General features: G+C 56.8%; 2 protein-coding genes across 3 annotated transcripts in view; both read left to right on the plus strand.

Annotated features, from left to right (window-relative positions):
• The window catches only part of PRDM16 (PR/SET domain 16), a gene marked incomplete at both ends in the record, with an annotated part of 335,264 nt that extends 330,574 nt beyond the window's left edge, over positions 1–4,690 (plus strand). Inside the window, 3 exons of one of the 2 annotated variants that reach the window (XM_082493700.1) lie at positions 648–878; positions 1,828–2,002; positions 4,556–4,690. In XM_082493700.1, the coding sequence (XP_082349826.1) occupies positions 648–878; positions 1,828–2,002; positions 4,556–4,690 (541 nt within the window). The remainder of the gene's footprint in view (positions 1–647; positions 879–1,827; positions 2,003–4,555) is intronic. The other variant, XM_082493701.1, reaches the window with a different exon arrangement.
• Positions 4,691–14,881: 10,191 nt separating this feature from the next.
• On the plus strand, positions 14,882–24,961 carry ARHGEF16 (Rho guanine nucleotide exchange factor 16; the record flags this gene model as incomplete). Its single annotated transcript, XM_082493538.1, has 14 exons — positions 14,882–15,427; positions 16,113–16,164; positions 16,661–16,830; positions 17,349–17,405; positions 17,824–17,984; positions 18,864–19,016; positions 19,648–19,777; positions 20,481–20,555; positions 21,645–21,737; positions 22,445–22,599; positions 22,986–23,195; positions 23,569–23,642; positions 24,100–24,201; positions 24,670–24,961. The coding sequence occupies 14 exons, from the start codon at positions 14,882–14,884 to the stop codon at positions 24,807–24,809; spliced, it is 2,118 nt and encodes a 705-aa protein (XP_082349664.1). The 3' UTR covers positions 24,810–24,961.
• Positions 24,962–25,370: the final 409 nt, after the last annotated feature.

Genomic DNA, 25,370 nt, shown 5'->3' on the forward strand with positions numbered 1-25,370 from the left:
AAGAAGCGTGGAACACGCCGACGTAAAATTTCTGGTGAAGATGTTAATCTTATTTTATGGCAGTGGGTGGCATCCTGTTGGGTTCCAAGTCCACAGGGCTGATGACCCCACTCTCGTTCTCTTAACGTGCTGCAAAACTGCTGGTTTTGTGGAGTCCGCTAGGTCCGTATGGGCACGAATAGCAAAAGTAATAGGAGGGAGAATTTAGGCTGGCTGTTAGATTACAGCGTGAGGAAGCATCCTCCTTCTGGTTGCTCGAAGGGAGATTGTTAGAATGCAGTCCCACAGAGAAGGAGGAAGGCCACTTGTCCCACTGATGCTGTATTTTAAGAGATGGAAAACCATCATTTAAATCCAGACTAGACAAAATTCTAGTTTGAAAAGCATTGGGGTTGGTATATACTCGACATGCTTATTAGCCCTTAAGACGCTGCGGAGGCTGATTTGTAAATGTCTGAAACATGTCGGTTTTCCTTTTCCTTGCAGTTTAAATAATATGTATATGTATATAAATATGTCTCTGTATTTGTACATATGTATAAAATTATCAAAGTCTTGCATTACAGTGAAAAGGCATGACTTACGCATTTGGCATCTTTTCTTTTTTTCTTTTCTTTCTTCTTCCCTGCTGTGACCAAATATTTCAGGCCAGAAATCCAGGATATCGATGGCAACTCCCAGTGTCATGGATTAGCAAATGAGAAAACAGAAGACGTGGATGATGAAGATGAAGAACTGGAAGAGGAAGATGATGACAGCCTGACAGGGAAGTCACAGGATGAAACAGTATCACCCACCGCGGAGCCCCGAGGAGCATTTGAGGATGAAGAAGATGAAGAGCCCACATCTCTCACCATGAGCTTTGACCACACCCGAAGGTGAGGTGGGCCATTCCCTTTGAGAAGTCAAATGGGGCTCAGACTTCTGACCCTGTGTCAGTGGTAGATTGTGAGTGCTATTGTTTTATTTTCCAAGCCATATATCATACCTCCAGTTTGATTTAAGCATTCACTTGAGAGATTCCATTTTCACCATGGCGGGGGACACGAAACAAGTGGACTGCACGGAGAACCTGTGATAAGGTGTATATCCAAGACTTGAGAAGTTTATATCAGGAGAACAGTTAGTCCAACACACAAAACAGCATTTTCAGGGTACCACAGTTCTCTGAAACACTGGTCAGGGCAAAGGAAGAGGCATATGTATGCAATCTGTTTATTGCTGCTCTACCCGTTTTACTTGTAGCAAAGTGTTGACTTCAAGTGGAATTCTCAGAGCTCTGGGAGAAAGTGAAGCCTTTTTTTTCCCAAGGTCAAGCCATGTCTAGACACTTCTAAAATTGAAGTTTGTTGCACATAGTGTATAGGCTTAGCTTCCCCCTCCCCCCACCCCTCAGTTTCCCAATTGGTATTCGTAACAAATGTCCCATGATGCAAGTATCTTACCTGATCTCAGTGCATCACTATTTTCATTGCAACTCAAAGAAAATGCAGCGGTGGTCTTCAGACATTGATCCGGTGTCAAACATTTGTGGGCAGCAATTGGACATCTCCATAGGGAAGACCAAAGCGAATTGTAGCCGCGCTGAATCACACATATCTATAGCACTAATGCTTGCTTGCGCATCGTCACGCGCTCCACTTTTTCTTTGCTCCTTGCATTTTGTGTCGTTTTGGTGTTTGTCTGTCTGTCAGTTCATGCATGTGGCTTGTGAGACCCCATGGGATGTGCATGCAGGCACTGGGGTAGCGACCCTCGCCTTGCCTAGATGTGAACGGTGAGATGAGCTAACAACAGGTCAACCCCTTCCCCTGGTCATTGGTACAGGTGTATTGAGGAGGACGAAGCCGGCTTGTTAGATTTGGAGCAGATGCCGAATTTTGGGAAGGGGCTGGATCTTCGCAAAGCAGCCGAGGAAGCATTTGAAGTTAAAGATGTGTTTAATTCCACCTTAGACTCTGAGACAATAAAACAGACTCTGTACAGGCAGGCTAAAAACCAGGTAGGTATATGACAGAACATTTTATCTAGCTTGCCGCCAGCACCTGCGATAGGATTAGCAAGCAGCTGGCCTCCTTTAGCTAAGGTTTATTTTCCCCTTCCGGTGAGCAGGAATTCTGCCTCTGATGCCTGAATCATATGCGAACCGTGTCTGTTGCAACTGTACTAAAAGAGAGGAGGAACGGAGTGGGCAGCAGTTTTAGGTCACCGGAGCAATTTATCATTTAGCCTGTGCTGCCAGAACATGCTTAGGTATACAAAGATAGAGGCATCTGTCTGTTTTTCTCTGTCTGTATAAATGTTTTTATGACTATTATTTATTTATACTTTGGGACGGGTCTTCAGTTGGTATATACTAAGAAACTGGAGGTTTGGTCTGCAGGAACAGTAATAAAGTATCCTTGGCTTTGGTTGTAGAAGGTGTAATAGACAATAGTATTTCCAGGAGTTGCAGTTGGGCACGTCTAGAGGGCTTCCTCGTTTATATCACCCCGATTTCTAAAAGCGAACCATAAAACGGAAATCTGCCTTCTGAGCCAGACCAGTTCAGACCCACCAAGAAACCTCAAAATGACATCACAGCGCCTATTGGAGTTTTGAGAAAAATCTGGGGGCGTGGGGCAGGTCCGTTTGTGCTTTCTGCTTTTTCATTAAACCAAAATACTCGGTCTAGTTTTATGAAGTTCGTATCTTGGTCCCTACAAAAGCATTCCCAGAAAAAACTGTTCAATGAAGTTACCTCACCGGACTGGACTGGAGAGAGCATGCGCAACCCTTCACGGGGGCTGAGTGCAGCTCTTGTCTTGGAGGCCCTTTCTAACCTTCAAGCAACAGAATTTGACTTGAAATCTGTTTGAAACGTCCAGCAAAGCAGTAGCTTAATGCAGCGGCCAAGCAGAACGTGATTTTTATTTATCATCACCCAAAACTTGTGAAATTATTGTCCTCCTTCACAGTAGGTGCTAGTAGTGATGCTGGGGAAGGTCTGCTTGAAGATAAGATGCAGCTTTTTTGGGGGGGTGAAGCTAATTTAAACACAAGCCACTTGCCTGACTCTTACATCTGTCCTGTTACTAATATGCCAAACGTACTAACTGCGTGGGTCCGGCTCGCTCCTTTAAAATTTGTGCTGCATTGGCAGGTGCAGCCTACGCTTGGATGGGGTGGGGTACTTTGGGGTTTTGAACCGATGTTCCAGGGTATGAGACGCAGGACTGGTTACGCTTAAATCACAATAAGTAACTTAAATGACTCGAACCATCTTTTGTGCACAAAATGTAGTTGTAAAACAACATCAGTGTGCGCAGCACAACACTCCTTTGTGGCTGCCCTTCTTCTAAGCAGTTTGAGAAGCGTGCGTGTGTGCAGCGCTACAAAGCTGTACCTCTTCCAGCACACACCTACAATGCATGAACGTGTTGACCTGACAAGTAGATCTGACTCTCCGCTTTTAAGAGCAGAGGCTGAACTTGCATAACTGTCACCATTACCGTTGCGTTACTAAGGGTCCTGCTGCACTGAGCGTTGTACTCACGTCCCAGATAACGTGTGGCCTTTGTCTGCTGCCCTGCAAAGGATTGTGGGTGGGTGGTGCAACCTCGGTGTGAAGCAGAGGGCCACGCGGCCACAATTCCATTGCCAAGCAGGAGCGTGCATTGCACCAGCTAATGCTGACCAGGGACAGTGGGGACCACGTCCTCCTCTGTTTCAGGTCATGGGTGGCAATTACAATGGCTTTCACCTCCTGCGTGTGAGGTTATCATCTGCCTACCTAAGTCTTCACACGCCTGTGTGGGCTGTGGAAGGACACGAAGGTGTATGGGACGAGCAGTCTTGGAAGGGGGAGAGCATCTAGGTTACGCAGCAGCAGGCAGATTGTTGTGGAGAAAGCAGGTGTCTCGGTGCATTTTTCTCAGCAGACACTTTTAACCATTTCACTGCAGCAATAAATCTACCCTGGCAAGAGCACACGAACACACCGGGAATGCCAGTAAGCATTTCGTGCCTATATTCCGTATTACCTACGGGCCCCAGGGAGCTCGTGCCAAGCAGTGAGTCGGGACAGGCAGCCCGCTGCCCGCGGCTGGCGTGGATATTGCTGCGCCGTTTCTGCGGCATGCGGCCGAGCCCTGGCCTCCCTTGGCCACTTGCTTGTCTGGAGGTGTACTTATTTTAACAACAAAACGAAGTAATTGGCATTCCGCACGCGGCTGCTTTCCCCCAAGAGCGGAGCCTAGAACCAAGCGTGTGGGTTTGTGACCAAGCGCAGAGCTGGCGCGGGATGGACTTGGTCCTGAAAAAGCCAATGGGAACGATGGCCTCTGCCGACCAACCCTACAGCTGCCTGAGACCCCGTGGCAGGTTTGAGCCGTGGGAGCGCTGGGTGTTACCCTGTACGTGTAGACCTGCTGGCACGGTTCGAGCCCCGGCCGAAGGCTGGTGGGTGCCCCGCGTTTCCTGTAGGGCTGGGAGGTGCTGCGCTCCCCAGGGTTGTTACAGCCTGTCCCGCGCGTGCACTCACGCCTGTCCTCTGCGTTGCTCTCTCCTCCTCCAGGCTTATGCAATGATGCTGTCCCTGTCTGAGAACGCTCCCCTCCACGCGTCCTCCCAGAACTCTCTGGGTGCTTGGTTGGACATGGCAGGAGCAGCTTCAGAGTCGGGGACCTTTAACCCCATCAACCACCTCTGAGAGGTCAACAAGGCACTGGCCAGAGTCCAAGCGAGGAGGCGGTGGTGCTGCAATTATCCTAGCAAAACTCCTAGCAAGCAGAAGATGGATGAGAGGGCCTCAGGGAGTCGTCTGGACTTTCGGCTGAGAAGGAAACCTGTCGCATCCGACCTACAAGTCCTGCATTTTTACCTATCCAGAGTTTTCGTTTCTAATTTATCAGAATGAACCTCTCCAAAACTGGATAACCCTGATGCAGCCCTGGGATTTCACGCTCTGTAGGAATAGCATGAGCAAGGCACGAATTGCAACAGTGCAATCAAATATTGGCCCCTCTGACGTTACAAAGCGGTGTCACTGAGCCAGTAAAGCCTGCGCGTTCGCGAAAGCTTGAAACCATTCCGTAGCATTTCCTTTCAATTCAGCTGAACAGTCAAGTAATCAGGAAGGAGAGCCAGGTGTGACCTATCCCTGGTGCAATTCTGACATAGTCGCTGGAGTTATACCAGGGAGGGGTAAATTCAACCCGTTTAGTTGACCCCCGAAAGAATCTGAAATTCTGTGCTCCCGCAGAAATACCGTCCTATCCTTTGTTCCCAACAAAACGTATTGGCACAGTGTGAAGCTTCGCCAGCGTGAGGCCACGTCGCCTGCAGTCGTGATTCACCGCATGCAGCGTCCCGGTTGAGAAATCTTCAGCCTGGAGCATTGCTGAGGTTGGGGTTATCCATGTATCACCCAAATATGTGGTTCACGGTCACGGGCTGTGCCCTGAATGCCCTTCTGTGTGTGCCTACGCCGCAGGGTCCGGCGCGCTTTCCTTCTCTGCTCGTGCCTGTGAGCCCAAGCCGCTGCTCGGCCTTGGAGCGTGGGGGGTGTTTCAGAAAAAGCCGTGCTCGGCGGCTCTGCCGGTGAGTGGGACGGCGGCACCGCGCGCGCTGCCCTCAGCGCCCCGCCACTGCGCCGCTGAGAGGTGCCGCGGTGAGGCCGTGGCCGAAGGGTGCAGCTGCGTGCGAGAACGTGTGGGTGGTGGGCGAGTCCGGCCGTACGGAGGGCAACTCCGACACGTCTTCTCATTTATCTCCCAGGGCTTTTTTAGAGCGACGTCCTCTCTGCGTTGGTAGCATCCGGGGATCGTGGCAGAAATTTCTGACTCGTGCAGTTGTTTTGGTATGCTGGATGGTTGCGTATGCGTAGCACACTGCTGTTTGGCCTGTAATTTAAGTAGAAAGATTAAAATTTCCTTGCTTCAGCAACCTCGGGGGTACACCCCTCTCTATTCAAGCACATAGCTAAGAATCAAATTGTCTCTCTGACTCTAAAATTGCTCGCAGATATTTTATGAGTGATTTTAAATCACTTCAAAGTCTCATCTTCTTCACTGATACAAAGCAGCCTCCAGAAATGCTGTTTGTGCTGTTCGACACTGCGATTACAATCTGCTGCTGGAGCAGTGATTTTGCGGTAAAGCTGAATTACAGACTAGTCGGGAAAGCAGTTAGACCTTGCAAAGAATGACGTTGGCTACACAGACAACGTTCAGAGTGTGTGTCCTGAGAATGTTCTAATTGCAGCGTCTAAAGATGAGAAGTGCCGAGGACTGGACGACTCCTCCCGCTGAGCACCGGCGCGTGCCCCGGCGTCGCACCACGAGTGCCGGCGCGTGCCCCTGCGTTGTGCCCGTGGCGGCTCGGCGCCCGCGACGTGCGGGGCGGCCGGCGGTGCTCCGGGGGGCTGGCCGGGGAAAGGCTGCGTCCAAAGCCGGGCAGGTCGAGGGGAACATTTCCCGGTGATTTCAGCATATTTTAGTGCTGGGTGTGCCTCTAGTGAGTATTGTGCGGGGTGACAACTGCTTGCAGAACTGGATTAATGGCGGATTTCAGAGAAACAGCACACGGCGGTCAGTATATCTGCCTGGAAATACTTGACACGCGCAGCCCCTCTGCCGCCTTGGTGTGGAAAGGAACAGGCGGAGGCTTCTGTGCCAGTGCGGTGTGAAGGGACACGGTGGCGAAGGCTCATCCCCGCCTGCTAAAACAAAGGCAACAGCTACGCGAAAAAAGCGGCGGTTGTGTTAGGAACAATACCTTTGTAATTCGCTCTTCGTACCCAAGAACACGCGTGAGGCTGGTTTTAGATAGCCGGGAGCCTCCGCCTGTCCACAGAGGAGAGCATCTAGGGTAGCTTTGGTACAGAAGGAACAACAGGTAAATTAGCAGCATCAGTGTGTTTTCCAAGAACATTCACCCTTCCTTTTTGGTTTTCCACAACACCCTGTGAAAGTGCCCACGGCTCTGAGACCAACAGTCAGTGTGACCGAACTGCTTCATGTATTTGCACAAAGCTCTGGGGCAAAGAGAGGCCGAGAGCCGACAACGCCAGGAGAACCCAGGCTCTGCGAAGGAGACGGGACGGCCCCGTCCCGGCACATCTGCCTCTGCTGCTGCGGCAGCACAGCCCTGCCCAGGCGCTTGGCCTTTAAGTTATTCCCACGGGGGCCAACGGAAAATAATAAAAGAGTTGTTTCTTTTCCTGATGGAATTTATTTTAATCTGTATATAACTTGTAATTTTTTGCTAATTCTTTTCCTATTTTATTTCTTCCTTAACAGTATTTTTTGCATTAGATATCATTCTTGTGAAGAAATAATGTTAATATAAGTACGTAGTGAAGGACCAAAATTGTGTACTTGAGGTTGTACGTTGTATGATTGATGACCAGGGAGTAGGAAGAGTTTGTCCGTGTGCCAAATGACCCCGATCAATCCTGCTGCTCTTGCTGCCGCCTCGCCAGACAATCATACGTTTTCCTACACTTGCCTTGAAGCGAGCGCCGCATCAGCCGCAGGTTTCTATTTATTCCCTCGGCCGGGTGCAAAGCCGGCGCGGCCTCCAGCAGCGAGCGAGCAGCCCCTTCCCACGCGCCCCTCCGCCGCGCACGGCGAGCCGGGCGCCGCGGAGCGGGCAGAGGGCCGGCTAAGGACGCGGGAGCCCGGCGAGCCACGGCACCCTGCCGGCGAGCGATGGCGCCGTGCCTGAGGAGCAGCCCTCGGCACCGACGGCCCCGCTCCAGGAGGGCACGGGAGCATGGCCCAGCCTTAAGCACGGGGACGGGTCGGTCCTGACGCCTGAGCTGCGGCTCCGCGGCTCCCCGAGCGCTTGCTCGGAGTAAACCGTACATCTGAGCATCTCTGTGATAGGGGCCGCAGCACTGCCTGCCTCGCTGGAACGAGATCGGTGGGTGATAGCAAGTGTCGGCACCCTCTGAGCCGGTGCTGTGCTCATCCACGAAGCGATCTTGGAGGAGGTCGGCATCCCGCCCCTCGCAGGAGGAGGTGACGGAGCAGCCGACGGAGCAGCAGTGAGCTGGTCTCCAAAACGTGGGTCGAGTCCTGAGCAACGCACACGTCACTGCGGGGGTTGGTTTGGGGTGTATGTGGTTTTCCCCTCAGTGTCTCGGCCCTCCTGCCCCCGCCGTGTTTCTCCGGGAGCAGCTCCTGACTCTGCCTGCGCTTGCGCCGTCGCTCCCTCCCTCGCAGGGCTGCCCCCGCTCCCCGCGGCTCTGCGGCGCGGTGCCGCCCCGGGACGGGCAGGTACAATCCAGCCAGGGATGAAGGACATTAAAAATAGAGTTTTTTAAATCATGAAATGATATTTTTTTTTCTTTACGTATTTCCTAATTGGGTTTTCTTCCCGTTTTCTCTAGCTAGCGTCTCCGTTTGTTGTATGATCTCCCAACTCCTCTGATTTAGCACTGATTACAAGTTTTAATTTCTCCGCAGTTAAGATAAATAAAGAGAAAGCCTCACCGAATCTCTATTTATCTCGTAGCTGTCATTCAATTGCACTTGAAACGTGTTGCAACTCAGAGCAGATGTTTAGGTTTTGATTTGCTGTTGTAGACAAAAGCGATCCCTTATTTCGAGGGCAGTTTCCCCGAGAGGTGCGTGTGCCGCGGCCGGTTCTGCCATCGGGGCGCAGCTTGTGTCCGGCGGCGGGAGGGTCTGGGTCCCTTGGCGGTGACGGGCCCTGATGGCCGTGACCCCGGCGCGGTACAGCGAGGTCTGGAATTGCTGTTTGGTGGAAAGCCAGGGCACCGCTCGAGGTGGGGTGTAAACCAAGAGTATTTGCGTAGGATCTATTTATTGAAAGTGTTTTCACATCTCATAGCCATATTGCCACAGCAGCGAGGAGGAGAGAGCGGGAGGAGCCCCGTGAGTGTTTGGTATAACCAGATAACCTGACAGCCCCTGGCCGTGCCCGGCTGTTCGGCGCTGCCCAAGTGAAGCCGCACCGAGAAGGGTCCTCGCTTCTCCTGGATGCGGCTTTGACCACAGGTAGACCGTTCCGCCCGAGCTAGGGAGGGAGGAGAAGATGGGTCCGATGTCTGTGCTTCCCCTTTCCCTCGCCCGCGCGGCCCCCGGCAGCGGGAGGGGTGGGAATGGCTGCGGCGGGCGCAGGAGCTGCAGGTGCCGCACGGGTTCTCCCCGGGGTTCTCCCCTGCGGCGCCTGCTTTGCTGTGCGGTGCCCGCGGGTGTTGCTGCGGGGCGGGCGGCCGCACCGGCCGCGTGCCGTTGACGCATGCCCCGTGCCGCGTGCCGTTGGCGCGTGCCGCGTGCCGTTGGCGCCTGCCCCGTGCCGGCTGCGCCCTGCGCTGCCCAGGTGCAGCAGGAGCGGGCGGATGTGCAGGGCTGCGCGGGAGCAGCCCAGCGCCGGCAGCAACGCCGAACCAAACGGGGCGAAATCAGCAGAACATCAGCCCAGTTGGCTCAACTGCATTCCGGGACGGAACACAAAGCTTGGTTTCTGTCTGGCTTAAAACAGACTAGTGGAAGCTTTCCGCTTCTCCCTAATCAGCACTTAGACTTCCAATAGACGTTCTTGACAAACGGCTTCTTTTTCACTTGATACGAAGCGTTTCGAAAAGCACTTGCACAATGACGTGAACGTGTTTGACTCTAAGCATCAAAGCACTGGATTGTGAGCCCCCCCTCCCCTCAGCCCATTTCAATCTACTGACTTACATTCGATTTTTTCGTGCTGTATTTTGTGTGTGTGTGTGTGGCGGGGGAAGGGGGAGAGCGTCGCGGTGCGGGGACCTGCCCGTTCCTGCCCGTGGGGAGACGGGCCGGGGGCGACGCGGTCCGCGCGCGTCAGTGCTGGTAACATAAGGGCAAAACCCTCTGCTCCCGAGCGATGGTCAGTAGTGCTTTCACAAAGCCATGAAACTTTTTCTCTGTAGTGTTGAGTGATACTGTGATTAAAATGTTATTGAATGATTCCAAGGTTATTTTTTCTCTTTCTTCTGTCATTAATTCTTATTACCACTTTGGAAAAAGAATGAAAAAGAAAAAAAAGGCAGCTTTGATTTCCAAATGTGCAATTCACATGTGAACAAAGTAATTCTGAAAGTCATTCTCAATGTATTTTACATTCTCGTTGCTCTCTTCAAAGCAAGAGATGTTTTGCCCTGATGTCATTTCCAGCCTGCAGAAGATGTAATTTAAAACATATATATATTGTGCTTGCAAGAATCATAAATCTGTGCATCCTATGTCATTCCTTTTCCCATTGTTACAATACAGATATGATTTAGGTTTGGTTGTTTTTTTTTTTCTTTAGAACTGTATAGTGTTTTTTTAAATCAATTGTAAATGTCTGGTTTTCATATAATGTTTAAAAAACATTGAGAAAGAGGATGGTGCTTGTTCCATATCATTCTTGATTGTATATTGCTTCTGTTATGTTTATAAGTAAACTGTGCATGACTTGTGTTTAGCAGTCATTATTGTGTCTGTTTGTGAAATTTTTATTAAAAAGAAAAAAATTCCGTAGATGCACTTATTGTATATGTGATTAGATTTTGCGTCCGAGGCTAGAAGCCTCGAACTGCCAAGGAAGAAAAAAAAAGTGTTGGCAGTTATTAATTAATATGAAATCGCTTTGTTGGGAGCATAATGAAATAAAAGATATGAAGTGTAGAAAATAATTAAAAAAGCGATTTTACAGATTTCATTTTGATGCTTGTGATAAAAGACAAATGTACTTGTGTAGAGAAATTCCTTTAAAATAATGAATAGAAAAAGCTGATTTTGAGGTTAATGCTGTAGAATAGGAATGTATACCAAATGTAATCTTTCCAATGCTACAATGAATTTATACATGAGATTGATATGCAATAAACCTGTGTGCTTTTATAAGCAATGGTCCTGTGAGCTTTTTTTTCTTGCAAGAACGATGGAGACGTGACATTGTGCCCGGCGATGGGGTGTTTGGACGGGTTACTTTCTTACTTCGCTGAAGGGTGAGCTGCAAAGGCGGAGCACGGCCGAGCGAGCCCAAGCACTGGAGGGGGATTTCATAGAAATAGGAACTCGCACGGGAGCGGGTTGGGGGTGTTTGACAGGAAGAACCAGTCTGATGGAGAATTGGATTTCAGCATTTCTACGGTCTGCAAAAATAACAACTTTTATTCCCGCTCTTCCCAAGCGGCTCTGTTCAGGTACAGCAGGAAGGTGAATCCTCCGCCCCGGCTGCTGCCGGCCACGCGGTGCATCCCCCCGCGGAGCCGCTGGCGGCGCTGAGCGCCTCCCACCCTCCCCAGTGCCCGGTGCCGTCTCTGATTCTCTGTGCCGAGGGGCTGATGTCCAGGGCGGTGTGGGGTGAGCAAGCAGCCCTGGCAGGGCAGGCGGTCACGTTCTCATCCGAGGGCTGCGTGGGACGACTGCCGGCGCGGTACCCGGAGCCGGCAGAACCTTTCCGTGCCGAATGACATGGCAGAGCGCTAACGAGCCGTCACTGCCTCTGCGGTAACTTTGTTGTCTGATAGTTCATGTGCTTGGTTTGTAATGCTCAAAAGAGCTTCAAAAAATTAAACAACGCGCACGCGAGGGCCAGAAGGAGCAGGTGGTGCTACTGAGCCATGCCTGCATCCCGCTGAAGGGACGCGTCGTCCTCGCTGGCGAGTTGGCACGGGGAAGAGTGAGAACGTTCTGGGGTGGGGGAACGGGTTAGGACAAGGAATTGGTGAGCTATCGAAAGACGTAAAGAATATTTCCTTTCGCAACTACGAGCTGAGAGTGAGCGAACTATCTAGTGACAGCGGTCGGATGTTTCAGCGGGGGCCCTGGGAGCAAAAATGACTCGAAAGCAGGGTCTTTGAACTAACAACACGCATTACAAAACTGATGAATGGTCTCCGCTTCAAAAAGTCATTCATCGTGGTCAAATGATGGTATCCTACGTACAGCATAATAGCCCTTCCCCGGAGTTTGCCATCTGAGGGCTTCAGTCTCAGTTGAACTCTTGAGTAGAAACCCTCTGCCTCTCTGTGACGGCTGGCAACCTTTCTCCTTATTAGCCCCGGAGGGAAAGGACAAAAATCTATCGGATAAGAAAGCTCTGATAATAGAGCGATTGTCAGGCAGGCCTCCGAGAGAAGAGAACAGTCTTTTAAAAGAATATTGCTGACAAGTGGACTTTGTCATCCGGAGAGCACTTGAGATTCACCATAAACCAGTGAGAAAAAGGCTCCATTTTTAGGGGGGAGGGGGCGGGGGGGTGGAATCAGAGCGGAGGGCAAAAGAGAAGGTCAAGGGAAAATCTGTTCCCAGTAAGTACACAGCACAGCTGAGCCTGGCCGAACTGGGCAGCTGAGTTACTGGGCGGCTGTCAACAGCCTGACCCTTGGATCCTCCTTCCCCCAGTAGCTCCGGCTCCCGACAGAGAGTACCAAAGCATCCAAACCTCATGTTTTGTGTGCCCGGAGGGACAGCCTGGGCTTACGCTGAGCCACTGGCGAGGGAAGCTGCTACGCTAAGCCTTACACGGGCCGCTAGTGAGAAACAGTGCCCGGGCTGCTTGAGATAACTGAGTGTCTGCTGCTGGTCGGACCCTGGGGACAGTCGGAGGTGCTGTAGTTTGTCCTTACCATGATGGGAGAACGATCCTGTAACCTTCAGTGACCTTAGTGAGGAGCCTTTTGGGAATGGGTGATCCTGAGAAAGTCCAGGGGCCAGGAGAGAAGTAGAATCGTAGAATGGTTTGGGCTGGAAGGCACCTTTACGGGCCATCTCGTTCCAACCCCCCACCACGGGCAGGGACATCTTCAGGCAGCCCAGGCTGCTCAGAGCCCCATCCAACCCGCCCTGGGATGTTTCCAGGGATGGGGCGCAGACTCATAGAATCGTTATGGGGTCGGAGGACACCTTTAAGCTCACCGAGCCCAACCGGTAACGCGGCACTGCCAAGTTTCCACCAAACCACGTCCGTCCCTCAGCCCTACATCTACACCTCTATTAACTTCCTCCAGGGACGGCGTCTACCAGCGGGCGCGGGCACCGGGCACCGGGCGAACGCCTTCGGGAAGAAACGTCAAGAAGCAGCAAAAAGATACCGTTTAGTCCTTCCAGTTTAGTTCCTTTTAGTCCGTTCCCGTGAAGCAGAGGGGGACACCGGGCGCGGGCGCTGCGCGGAGCTCTCCCCCGCGGCCGCCGACACCCGCACCCGCCGCCTCCCGCCTCCCGCCGCCCGGGGGGGCCGCACCGCTCCCGGCCCCTCCCCGGGGCGGCCCCGCGCCCGCCCCCGCCGCGGTCCGCCCCCTCCGCCGCCGCTGCGGGCTGCCGGGGCGCGGGTAGGTGCGGGCGCCGGGGGCGGGGGCCGGGGAGGCGGCGGGAGCGGGGCCGGGTCTGCGGGGGAGTGGGGGGGCGGCTGCCGGGCGTCCTCCGGAGGGGCGGGCGGCGACCCCCGAGCGGGGCCCGGCCCCTCCGCCGCCGCCCCGGACGGGCCCTCCGCAGGAGGCGGATCTCGGCGCTGGGGAGCGGCTCTTCCGCGGCGGCGGAGCGGGCGGAGGGTCCCTCCCGTCGCCGCCCGCGCTGCCGCGGTCTCCCCGGGAGGGGGGTGGGAGTGCGCGGGGGGTGCGGAGGGCTGTCCCCCCGCGGAGCGGAGCGGAGGCCCCTCCCCGCGCACCGGCGCTCGGCCGCGGGTGGGAAGCGCCGGAGTCGCCCACCCCGTGGGAGCCCCGTGGGGATGCGGAGAGGCGGGTCCGGGTCCCCCGCACAGCCCTCCGGCCGCCCCCGGGGGGTGTCACAGCGCCCAGTGCCCCTCAGACTGCGCCTGGTCCTTGTTTTTAGGGCGAGCGCTTGGGCTGGGCTTCGTCCGCAGCCCGGACGGGGTTAAGAGCGCTTTTCTCACCCGCAGGACGTTTGCAGCCCTCTGGCCGAGAGGCACAGGTCGCTCCCGCAAGGACGGGGACATACGCAGCGTCTTGACGAAACGGGCTTTTGTCGGTGGGTGTCTTGTGCGGCTGCAGGTTCCCCGTCACTGGTGCAGGGAACCACGCTCCAGTCTTGGTTTCTCCTTCCTGCTCCCTGGAACAGCTTGGAGGGGGCGATGGCCTACAATGAGATCTCAGCTGAGCGGAATTAAAGCACGGTGTTTCCTCAAATTACGTCATGGGGTGGGCAGTGGGCGCAAAGTGCTCGGTCAGAGCTTTGTTCTGTGGGTGCGCAGTACGTGGGGTGGCACAGGAGGAGATGAGTGAGCTCAGCCCCCAACGAGGAGCTTTAGGGACCGGGGCAGGGGATTTTGCAGGCGGTGCGGAGCCGCTCCTCGGAGCGCTCTGGGACAGGTACGAGCTCTGGGGAGCACAGGGCTTGCGGTGAGGCGCCCGCCGGGGTTTTCACGGCGCATCAGCCTGGGGGAGGTGGTGTGGGGAGCGTGGCAGCCAAGGAAGGTAAAGGTTGGCTGTGGTGGGTCAGGCTGGCGGCACCCCCTGTCCCCAGCGGGGATTCGGAGGGGACAGGCAGTGAAGTGGGGCTCGGTGGTGCTCCAAGCCTGCGCCGGCTGCGTGCTCAGGGGTCGGCCTGCCTGGTGCCTCCTGCGCGGCCTGGCTGCTCCCCGGCACCTGGCCGCATCCTGCACGGCCTGGAGCCAAACGTAGGCTGCAGGAGCCGCCAGCCCGGCCCCGGCACATGCGGGACCCCGAGAGAGGTGTGTGGGTGGTGAGAGCATCCCCAGTGCGTCCGTATGGGCTCTGCCTGTGTTCAGCAGCCCGGGAAAGAGGAGGCTGGGTCCTGCGCGGCCCCGAGGTTCCCCGTGAGAAACTGTACTCTGGCACTGCTAAGCCTAAATGTCCTCTGCCTTACAGGGAGAAGGCATTCCATCTGTCCGTCTGTCCTTCTGATGCAGCTTTCTGCTTCCCTGTGCCGCCGTCATGTCTCGGAGCCCCTCTGTGGATGACCAGACCTTTCTCCTGGAGTACCGATGCCACCCAGTGCGGCCGGACCCCCCCAGCCCGACCTCCCCGCGCAGGAAGCTCAGCTCCACTACGGCACCTGAGGCCACCTCGCTCTCGGCATTGGGTTCTCCCACCTCGGCTGAGCCGCGCCGCATCGTCCTCAGCACGGACAGCCCGGCCGCGCTGAAGGTGGGAACCCAGCAGCTGATCCCCAAAAGCTTGGCTGTCTCCACCAAGACCAAGAACAACCCCTCCCGGCACCAGAGCTTCGGGGTGGCCGGGCCGAGCCGGGAGCCCCTCAGCCCCGATGCGAAGCGGGTGTCCGTCCCCATCCTCTCCCTGGAGGCGGAGGTGGAGGATGATGGTGGGGGGGCCCTCAAGCGCAACCTGAGGAACATGTCCTACCGCGCGGCCATGAAGAGCCCGGGTGCGGAGCCGGAGCCGGCAAGTGCCGTCCCCTTGCTGAAACCCGTGTCGGAGGAAGGCAGCGCCCGGCCTGACCGCAGCCCCGGCAGGAACAAGGTGGGTTTTGCACCCGCAGTCACCCGATTGCTCTCGGGTGGGCTTCGAGCCCCCGCTCTCCTGGTGATGAGCTGCTGCCGAGGGGTCTGCAGAGCCTTTTTCCTGCAACTCCTGTCGGTCAGAGCTGCGTGAGGCTGGTGTGGAGCTGGCACGGCTTTGCTGAGCCTGGGGACCTGACTCGTGCCTTGGGAAGCCTGCGTGTCCCCAGCAGATGCTGGAGGTCCCCAGAGAGCCTGGGAATAGCCGACATGGCTTTTGCCGGGAGCGTAACTGGCTGCTCTGGGGCTCCCGCTTGTCGGCGGGCGGCTGCAGGCATGTTTGCAGGGTGGGGTTGGCCGGGAGCGCGGCTCCGAGGCGGCGGTTGGTTGTACACAAACATGGGAGAAGCAGGTCTGGGGAGAAGGAGACTCCAGTGCAGGCAAAGTCCAGGTGTGAGAGAGAGAGATGTGAAAGGCGGCGGCGTAACTACAAAATGGTTTAGATTGTGACCCCGATACCGCAAGGCGAAAGCTGAGTCACTTTGCTAAGGCAAACAAAAGCTCAGACGATAATCAGGCTGTAGGAACAGGGTGGTACTTGCTGCCTGGCCGCGCAGGTGCCTTCTCCTCCGTCCTGAAGGAGCGAAGTGCTTCCCAGGGCCGCAGAAATACAGTAACTGCAGCGCGTTCTCCACTTCTTCTTGCAGAGAACCTTCGGGCGGAAGCGGGTGCAGAAGCGTGGCGGCTCCTTCAAGGACAGTGAGTGCTGCTCCCGTCTTCCCGCGAGCGCCGGCTGCGGCGTCCCCCCGCCCTGCAGGGCACCGGGGCGCTTCTCAGCGAAGCGAATCCCTGCAAGTCCCTTCGCCACGTGCGCTGCTGCCGCTGCTTGTCCCTGGCCTGGGGCAACTGCTTTTGCCTCGGTTTCCCCACCTGCGCGAGGAACATCGCAGCCCTGCTTTCCCGCTCCCCGGGGCGGGATGAAGCCGAGGCTGCTGCCGCGCTCGCAGCTGGAGCGCTCCCAGCTTTGCTTGCTCCGGGCAAACACGGGCGAGCTGCGGGAAGCTGTCGGGGAGCGGGAGCTGCTGGTTAATTGGTGCTGTGCAAAGTCCGGCCTCGGTGGGGAGGCGCTGGCCTTGGCGCGCCGGTGCCCGTGGCAGGGCTCTGGGCCGACGGGGTGAGGCGGCAGCGGTGGGAAGGGAGGCCGTGGGCCGCGGCTGGGAGCGGCTCCGCTGACCCTGTGCCTTGGCCTCCCCAGAGCCCCGGCTGTATCAGGAAATCCGTGAGAGAGGTCTGAACTCCGTCAGCCATGAGTCAGACGAGGATTTGCTGGAGGAATCCATCCCAGAAGAGCCGTCCCTGCCGGGTGCCGCTATCGTGGTGCAGGGCTATCGCCCGGCGCAGGTGACCTGGAGCCAGCTCCCAGAGGTAGGGGCAGCAGCCCAGCCCGGAGGGTCCGAAAGGCCCCGCTCGCCCTCGCCACGGGCTGCTCCCGTGCTCGTGATGTGTTGCAGCCACAGCTGCATGTATTTTAAAAGCTCTCTGAGCTGCCAGACAAGCCGTGGGTGGGTAATTCTGCAGCATTAGTCTTTGCGATGGGATGTTCTGGGGCTGTCCAGCCCTGGCTGGGACACGCAGGTTCCCGTCCGGGCTCGTTGGGATGCCGGCAGAGCTGCTGCGGTTGTGCTTGCGAGAGGTTCACCTGCGGACGGGGCAATGCAGATGCTCCTGCTGGGTACCAGGGCTTTGCCCCGGGGGAGAGTGGTCTCCTCCTGCGGAGTGGCATCAGCAAACCGCCGTGGGCTGCGGAGCTGCGGGGGGAGATGGTGCTGCGGGGGGAGATGGTGCTGTGGGGGGGTCTGGCAGAGCCCCGGACCGCACTAGAGGGCGTGCAAGGACCATCAGTCGGGTGAAGGCAGTGGCTGATCCCGGTCTCTCGCCTGCAGGTGCTGGACTCGGGCATCCTGCAGAGGATCTCCCCTGAGGAGCGCAAACGGCAGGAGGTGAGAGGAACCTGCGATGCAGCGCGGACGCCGAGCGCAGTGGGGACACGCGTGGCTGCGCCCGGGACCTCTCGCGCAGGGCTCTGGTTTACGGTGCCACTCTGGGACTGGGCAGCGCTGGGAGGGCTCACCCGCACGTCTTGGCGGGGAAGCAGACAACTCCTTCAGCTGCTGGTGGGAAATAGCCACTGAAGGGAAAACATCTTAGTGCTGTGGCTTATTAGTGCCCGAGTGTACTAAAACGTGCTGAAGTTACTGGTGTAGGCTGGGCAATGCATGAGATGATATGGGGAATGCCATACTGTTGGAGCAGAGTCATTCCAGTGGCTTTGTGCCAACCGAATGTCAATAAGTTTTAATTCACCGCCTTGTTTAGTCAGTTTGTGCTGTTCCATCTTCACTGCCCTGCTCTTTTCAGGCAATGTTTGAGATCATCACTTCCGAGTACTCCTACATGCACAGCCTGAGCATCCTGGTGTGCAACTTCATGAGGTCGGAGGAGCTGAAGGAGACCATGACTCAGACGGAGCACCACCACCTCTTCTCCAACATCAGCGACATCCTGACGGTCAGCACGAGGCAAGTGGGGTTCATCAGCGTGGGGCTGGGGCCAGGCGGGCCTGGGGGAGGGACTCTGGAGCTCCGTTTATTTGCCATGTGAAAACAACCACCCCTGGGATTTGTTGAAGGTACTGAGTCATCCCACCTCTTGCCCTCCTTCCTGGTGCCTTGTGTCACGGCACGCTCCCCTGCAGCGGCTTCCTGCTGTTACATACTCGGGACCTGAATGTCTCATGAAAGATGTTCTATTGCCCTGACATCCTTTTTTTTTTTTAATGGGTTATAATGGTGTTGCTGCCAATGGGCACCGAAAGCTGTCTGAGCCCCTCTCCCCGGCCTTGGGACACTCCTGTTTGCCTGGAAACTCCTCCTCGGGTGTCCTGGCGCTGCCGCGAAACTGAAACTGTGCCTTGAGAGAGCCAGCGGAAGCGTGGCCTTTGCTCCTGGGGAGGTGGGGAGCAAACGCTTCGGGAGCCGCTGCTCGGGGCGGCCGGCAAGCCGTGTCCCCCGGGGAAGGCAGCAGGAGGAGCGCGCAGGCAGCCTGGGAGCTGCTGCGGGGGCGTTGAGGGCTCGTGGCTTCCCGCAGCTGGGCAGAAGTGGCCCTGATGGGGCAGAAACGAATTTTCCCGGAGAGCTAAAGCGGAGGAGGGGTCTCGTGCAGGAACGGAGGAAGCGTGTGCGTCTGGGGGCCGGGGAAGCTCGAGGGCTGCGTCCCCCATCTCTGCCGCGGAGCTGCTGGGAGCCGCGTGGGTGTCTCAGCTGCGTGGAGCTGAGCTGTGCAGGTCCAGGGCCTCATCTCCCCTGGGAGAACTGGGGAAAAGTTGCAGTGGGAAGATTGTGTGGTTTGTCTGGCCCTAATGAGTCATGCAGTGAAGTTATTTGAAATTCTCTCCTTAGCTTCTTTGAAGACTTAGAGAAGCGCCACCAGGAAAACCTCCTAATTCCCGACATCAGTGACATAGTGGAAGAACACGCCTTGAACCACTTCAATCCTTACATCAGCTACTGCTCCAACGAAGCCTACCAGCAGAGGACACTTCAGAAGCTGCTGTGAGTACTGCTGTGCACTCGGGCCTTGGGCTTGCGAGGGGGTGGCCTCCCAGGGGGCTTTGGGCCACGGGGATGGATGCCAGCTGGCTACGGACAGGGAAGACGGGACCATGACTTTCCCAGAGCTCCCCCGGCTTGCGGTTGTTTCCTTTTCCCTAAGGAAGGCTGTCTCCTTTCTGAGCAGAGCTCAGCTTCTACACCTCCGTGTGGCTGTGTCGGGTGATTAGGATGTGATTTGTGTCGTGCGCGAAGAAGGGTGAAGGACGGGGATAAGCGGGGGTGATGCTACCACGTGCTGAAGGCAGATGGGTCTTGCCACGGTCAATAACACATATGTGGTGTGTTCGGGACACGTATGGCAACTGTTTGCCTCCAGATCATACTGGTGGTACAGGTCAAGTTTGTGTCTACTGTTGGTACCTCTACGGCTTTACCCGCCTTTTGGTGGACTCAACATCTCTCGGTGCTTTTCCACCACCCGCTGACGGCCCAGTCCCTTTTCCGCCCCAGCTGTGTGCTCTGAGCTCAGCAGACTGCCGTTGGGCACTGCCTGTCTCGTGCGTGGAAAGCTGCTGGAAAAGTCTTGATAACGGAAGAACAGAGTTAATGGAGCTTTCTTGTCCTGTTCCAGAACCACAAACCCCTTATTTAGAGAGACCTTGAAACAAATTGAAAGGAAACCAGAATGTGGAGGCCTGCCAATGATATCATTTCTCATTCTGCCTATGCAGAGGGTAACGCGGCTTCCCCTGCTGTTAGATGTAAGTAAGTCACACGGTGGCATTGCTTGGCGCCTCTGAAGAGGCGACAGTGTTATACCCTTCTTTGGTTTGCTGAGCCCGGGACAGCCTTCTGCGTGGGCTTCCAGCCTCCTGGGAGCCGAGGCTGCGGCGCCCGAGCCTCTATTCAGGATTTGGATCCAGAGCGATCTGCTGCTTGAGGGTGTCAGACGTGCAGCTTAAAGCACTGTGAATAATGGGTGACATCTCGGCACCATCCACCCGAGCGACATGAGGTTCTTCCGTGCCCCGTGCTGCGTACCCGGAGCGCGGTGGCACGAGCGTCCTGTTTGATTAACGGGCAGGTGGCCCAGGAAGGGAAAGCAGGTTTTGCACAAGCTTCATTGAAATCTGGGACTTCAGGACCAGCTGCTGTAAACAGCAAAGCTGCTGGAAATGGGATCTCTAGTAACTGCCCCCGGTCTGGAATGGGTCGCAGGAGAGGGCCGGGGGAATGCCCGGTGCCTGGGGTGATGGTCAGGCACGTATCTGATGTGAAAGCTCCAGCAGAAACCACGTTCACCGCTACCAGCACTGTTAAACCTTGCTTTGTGCCTGTCCCGCTGCCAGGCTGACCGTTGGGAACGGCTCGAGCACGTGTCACGTCCCGAAACCCCAGGGACGCGGTTGATGCGCAGTTCTCTGTCTTGCAATATCACTAAAGCGCCTTATCTTGACCTTCTAGACTGTCTGTCAAAAAACAAAAGCATGCACTGCAGAGTACGGAGCTGCCACCAGAGCTCTGAAAGCCATCAGCAAGGTGAGGCCCGGCTGCCACCGTCCCTCCTTCCAGCGCACCGTTGCGTCACCCCGGCCCCGAGCCTGCCCGACTCGCCTCTCATTTTTCCTCCCCGTGTCGGTTCACTTGGGATCTCTCTGCTCCAAATAGCTGCTGGATGTACACGTCTTCTCCCCCGCACAGCTTTTTCCCCTGATCTTGATTTTCCCTTTTTCTTGTCATCTTTTCTTCTTTCCCCTTTGACCCATCGTTTGTCCTTCCCTTCGGTGTCGTCTTCTCCATTGGTGCTGTCCCTTCTCAGAACCGCCCTCGAGGTGGCAGCGAGCTGTGACACTTGATTGCTGTGGTTTTTGGAGATGTAGGCAAAGAGCAGCAAACAAAGCAAAGAGCAAAGTGTAGAGGAGCGAAGGCGCAGTGGCAGTCATGAGCTGTTCGTGCTCCCGTGTCTCCTCTCCGTCTGCTTTCCCACCTGGTGGTCAGTCACACAAGGCGATGCACCACGGACATTATGGCCACCAAAGTGGCCGCGGTGGCTCTTCCTTCTGTCCCCCCTGGCTCTTGGCAACGTGCTCCTGCCGCTCGTGGTCTGTCCCGCTCGCTCATCCGGTGAGGGAACAAAATGCACAACGCCCCCGCGGGCCGGGCTGGACCCCCTTCCCCGGGCTGGGGGGCGGCTGGCGGAGCGGCGGCAGCACGAGGGGGCAGAGTGCCACGTGGCAGTGTGAAATGTGGCGTCGGTTCACCTGCCTGTGGAAGGCTTCTGTCCTCCCCTCCGCCCGTCTGATTCTTCATCCTCCTGTCTTAACCTCCGCTCCTCCAACGATTCATTCTTCCTCTTCGCGTTGCTCCTCCGTGAGGCTTGGTTTCGGTGCGGTTTCGCTTTGGTCCTTCTCCAGGCAGAGGAGACGTGTCGTCTGTCCCCTGGAGATCTCTCGCGGCAGGAGAACCTCCAGCTGCCTTTCCCCACAGCCTGGCTTGAAAGCTGTGTGGGGACGCGGCGGTTTCTGCCGTGTGGGGAGGCGGGTGGCCGCCTGAGCCTTGGTGCGGAGGATGGGGGGGCTCAGCCTCCCGCCATTCTCCGCTTCCCTCGGGGGGTTTCTCTCTTTCCAGCTGGTTAAGAACTGCAACGAGAGAGCTCGCGCTATGGAGAGGACAGAGCAGATGTACACCCTGCAGAAACAGCTGGAATTTGGAAAGAAGAAGGTGAGGTCTTGTGGAAGAGGCGGGGGGAAATCTCGCGGGGTGTGCCCCTCCCAGGCGTGCCCGACCCGGCCTGGGAATCCTCCCGGGAAGCCTTGGCCTGCTGGAGCATCGCTGCCGCCGGGAGCAGCATCACCACCCCGTGCCCGGGGTGACCATTTTTTCCTGCTGCTCTCACTTTAATATAAGTTTGTGGGCAGTCTCCCTGCCGGCGTGGAGAGTTCAGCAGAGTAGTCCTGGATAATCCGCGCCCCCTCACAACCCTTCGTTTTCTCTTCTGTCGCGCTCTGAGCTTTCATCTCCTGCACACGGGTGGTGGCAGCTGGACTCGCCCCTGGCAAGAGGTTTTACCTGGGCAGCAATCTCTGCTCTGGCTGTCTTGTTCCGGACAGACACGGGCCTCCGTCTGTCCGTAAGGACTGTCGGATGCGGGCAGCTTTCTAAAGGGCGCTGGTAAAGCCTTGACGTTGTGCCCCACCGCGGTGGTTCGGGGGGCTGTGTCTCCGGGGGTGCTGGAGCAGGGCGCTGGGCTCCGCTTCCCCGCCTGCCTCCTGGAAAGTCTCCCGGGAAAGATGTTTAGGAGTGGTGTGATGAGTCCATCCCGATGGACCCCAGGGTCCGCTGCAAGTTCAGATACGGGTTCTGAACTTGACTTTGCCTGCAGCTTGTGGGAGAGGCAGTAAGGCAGTCTTTCCCTGGATCCCTTTCAGCCTTTCCCGCTGATTTCTGCTTCCCGCTGGCTGCTGAAGCGGGGGGAGCTGTACCTGCTGCTGTCGGAAGAGGCGGGCATCTTCCGCCGCGGCGCCGGCAGGCTCTGCTACCTCTTCTCATTCAACGACGTCCTGATCATAACCAAGAAGAAGAGGTACGTCTCGGGGGGGACCCTTTCCTTTCCCTACATAACAATGAGGGGGGTTAAAACCTCAGTTTCCCAAGCAGCACGTAGCCTAAGCAATTCTCGAGATTCCCGTGTGGACCTTAATTGAGGTGTCCCGTGTTAGCCAGAAGGGAGGTGACCGGCTCCACAGCCCTTGGCCTCACTTCTCTTTGCGGATGGCCAGCAAGTCCGCAGAGCCCTGTCCCACCCCCTGGGCATCAGCTCGTGTCCTCACCATGATGGTCACCTCGGTGGTGCCCACTCAACTCCACCCTCTGGGCTCTGAGCTCTGCTGGGATGCAGCTCGGTCCCCGCCGGCAGCATCCGCTCTGCGGCTGCACGTGGCTGAGGTGCCGATCCTGTCTTTGCCGCAGCGAGGAGAGCTACACCGTCATGAACTACGCCACGCTGGACCAGGTCACGGTGGAGAAAATCGAGAACGTGGACCCACCTTCCCCTCCGCCCGGCAAGACGGGCAGTGGTGGCACAGCTCGTGGCGCGGGCGGCGGGCACCTGCTCCGGGTGGTGATGGAGAAGGACAGCGAGGGCCGGCGGGAGGAGATCGTGCTGTCGGCAGAGACGCTGTGAGTGGCTCAGTGGGATTTCACGGGTGCGCGTTCTTGCTTGTGGGATATACTGGGGTGCTGGAAATCCCCCTGAGGCGTCTGTGAAGCATCCTTTCCCTCCCAGAAAGGGGGACCGGCGTGGGCTTCTCCCCGTGCTGTTTCCTCCTCTCTTTTGGGTTTCCCATATAATTCCCATATAATGCGTCCCCTGTGCAAATGAAGCGACGTGGCTGGGTGATGCGTACTGCTTGTGAAGTATCCTTATGCTGAATGCTCTGATCAAATACTTGTCCGGTCCGACTTCTCTTGAAAGCCTTCATCCTGCCGGGGATTTCCCAGCTGCTGCCAGCAACAGGGGGGCAGTCTCTAAGGCTTTCTCTCCCTCTGCCAGGAGTGACCGGGCCCGCTGGATTGCTGCGCTGATGCACCGAGAAAAGGAAAAGCCTGACACCACTCCTAAAGGAGGTACGGGGATGCCGGAGGTCAGCCCTGGCCGTGCGGGGATTAGCGGTCGCGCTGGAGCCTGAGCGGTTGCAGGCACAGGTTTTTACCCTGTTACTTACCCGCGCCTGCTGGAGGAGGGGCTGAGGACGCGTGTCGATGGAGAGGAGAAGTCGGGGTACCACGCCTCGCTCGTTAGGAGTTGCCTCCCATTAAGTTATCGGTCACAATAAACCTTCAATACATTCCCTGGGAGGCACGGTGAAATTCCAGGAATGCCGCAGGCTGTCAGTAAGAAGACATTTGTCTCCCCCTCCCCATGCGCATGGAGGGGGCAGCGGGAGAGATGAGGGGAAGGGAGCGGGACCTGCTGTGGAGCCCCGGCGTGGGGGGCGGCCGGGGGGGCACTGCCGAGCAGGGGTGCCGGGCTGGGGCTCCCGGCCGTGCCGTCTCACTCGGTCCTCACTGCTGTCCTCCGCAGAGCTGAGCCAAGTGGAGATAACCCGCACCTACCTGGCGAAACAGGCGGACGAGATTTCCCTGCAGCAGGCGGACGTGGTCCTGGTGCTGGGTGGGGAGGACGGTACGTGTCAGCCCGTGGGGACCTGTGGCCTGGGGGAGGCTTACCTTCGGTGGAGTGATAGTGTGGGGGGGGAAGCTCCAGTGAACTGGAATTTTAGCAATTTTCAGAAGCTTCCAGGAAGCCCTAGCTGCTGGTGGGGTCCATGTCGCTGGCTGGAGCTGTGTCGCAGCAGACGGCGGTGGGTCCCCGGGGGCTGAGGGAGGTGGCGCTGCCGTGGGCGGCTGGTGTGCGCTACTCACCAGGAGCGCAGGCTGTGGCTGGCAGCCAGCAGCAGAGACCCCAGCAGCGAGAGAAATAAGCCCCAGAACAGGCAGTAAATCAGAAACCTCCTCCCCTGCGCGGCTCTCCCCGGGCGCCTCTGGCTGTCACCTCCGGGGGAAGGGCAGCGGCGCAGCCCTCGACTCCCGCGCGCGTCCCCGGGAGCAGTGGCCCTCCCTCCTTGCGTGACCAGCTCTGCTCCTCTCCTAGGCTGGTGCTGGGGCGAGAGGCTCAGGGACGGCGAAAGGGGCTGGTTCCCCCAGTCCTGCGCCCGGCAGATCACCAGCCGCACAGCGGTGGAGTGCAACGTCCGCCGGATGGAGCGGCTGCGGATAGAGACCGACGTGTAGGCTTACAGCCGGGGAAAGACACCTCTGTCGTGACTTATTTCAGGGGTCTTCGAACCTCCGCGGACTGAGCCCGTAACGAGAAGGGAGCGGGAGGTCCTTTCTCCTTGAATTTTGTTTGTCTTGAGCAGTCACAGGTGGCAGCTTTTATCCTTCAGGACTGGTCTTTGTAGTGGCCGTGACAGCAGCTAATGGCTGTGAGACCTGGCAGCCGAGTGCTCTGGCCAACGCTAATATTAACGACCTGGAACAGGCTTCAGGAGGCCGCCGGGGTGTTGGCTCAAGCTGAAAAGGCCGCGGCTGCATTCTTGGCTCGGCAACGTGCCGCCTGCTGCCCTCTCGTTCCCTGCTGACCTCTGGGCCGGTGCTGGGGGCAGCGGCCGCACACCTTGCGTGGGAAGAGCCGGGGCACGGGGCCGCCATACCCGAATCGAGAATTTTTAGGAACTTGAATCTATGTGCCAGGCTTGTTCCTTGACCCAGTTTTCCCCTCCTATTTCTTTTTTTTTTTTTTTCCCTTTCTCTTCCTCCCTCCCCCAAATTATTCTTGGTTCTTTTGAACAC

This window comes from Vanellus vanellus, assembly GCF_965231255.1.
Source record: "Vanellus vanellus genome assembly, chromosome: 20".
NCBI classification, from domain to species: domain Eukaryota; kingdom Metazoa; phylum Chordata; class Aves; order Charadriiformes; family Charadriidae; genus Vanellus; species Vanellus vanellus.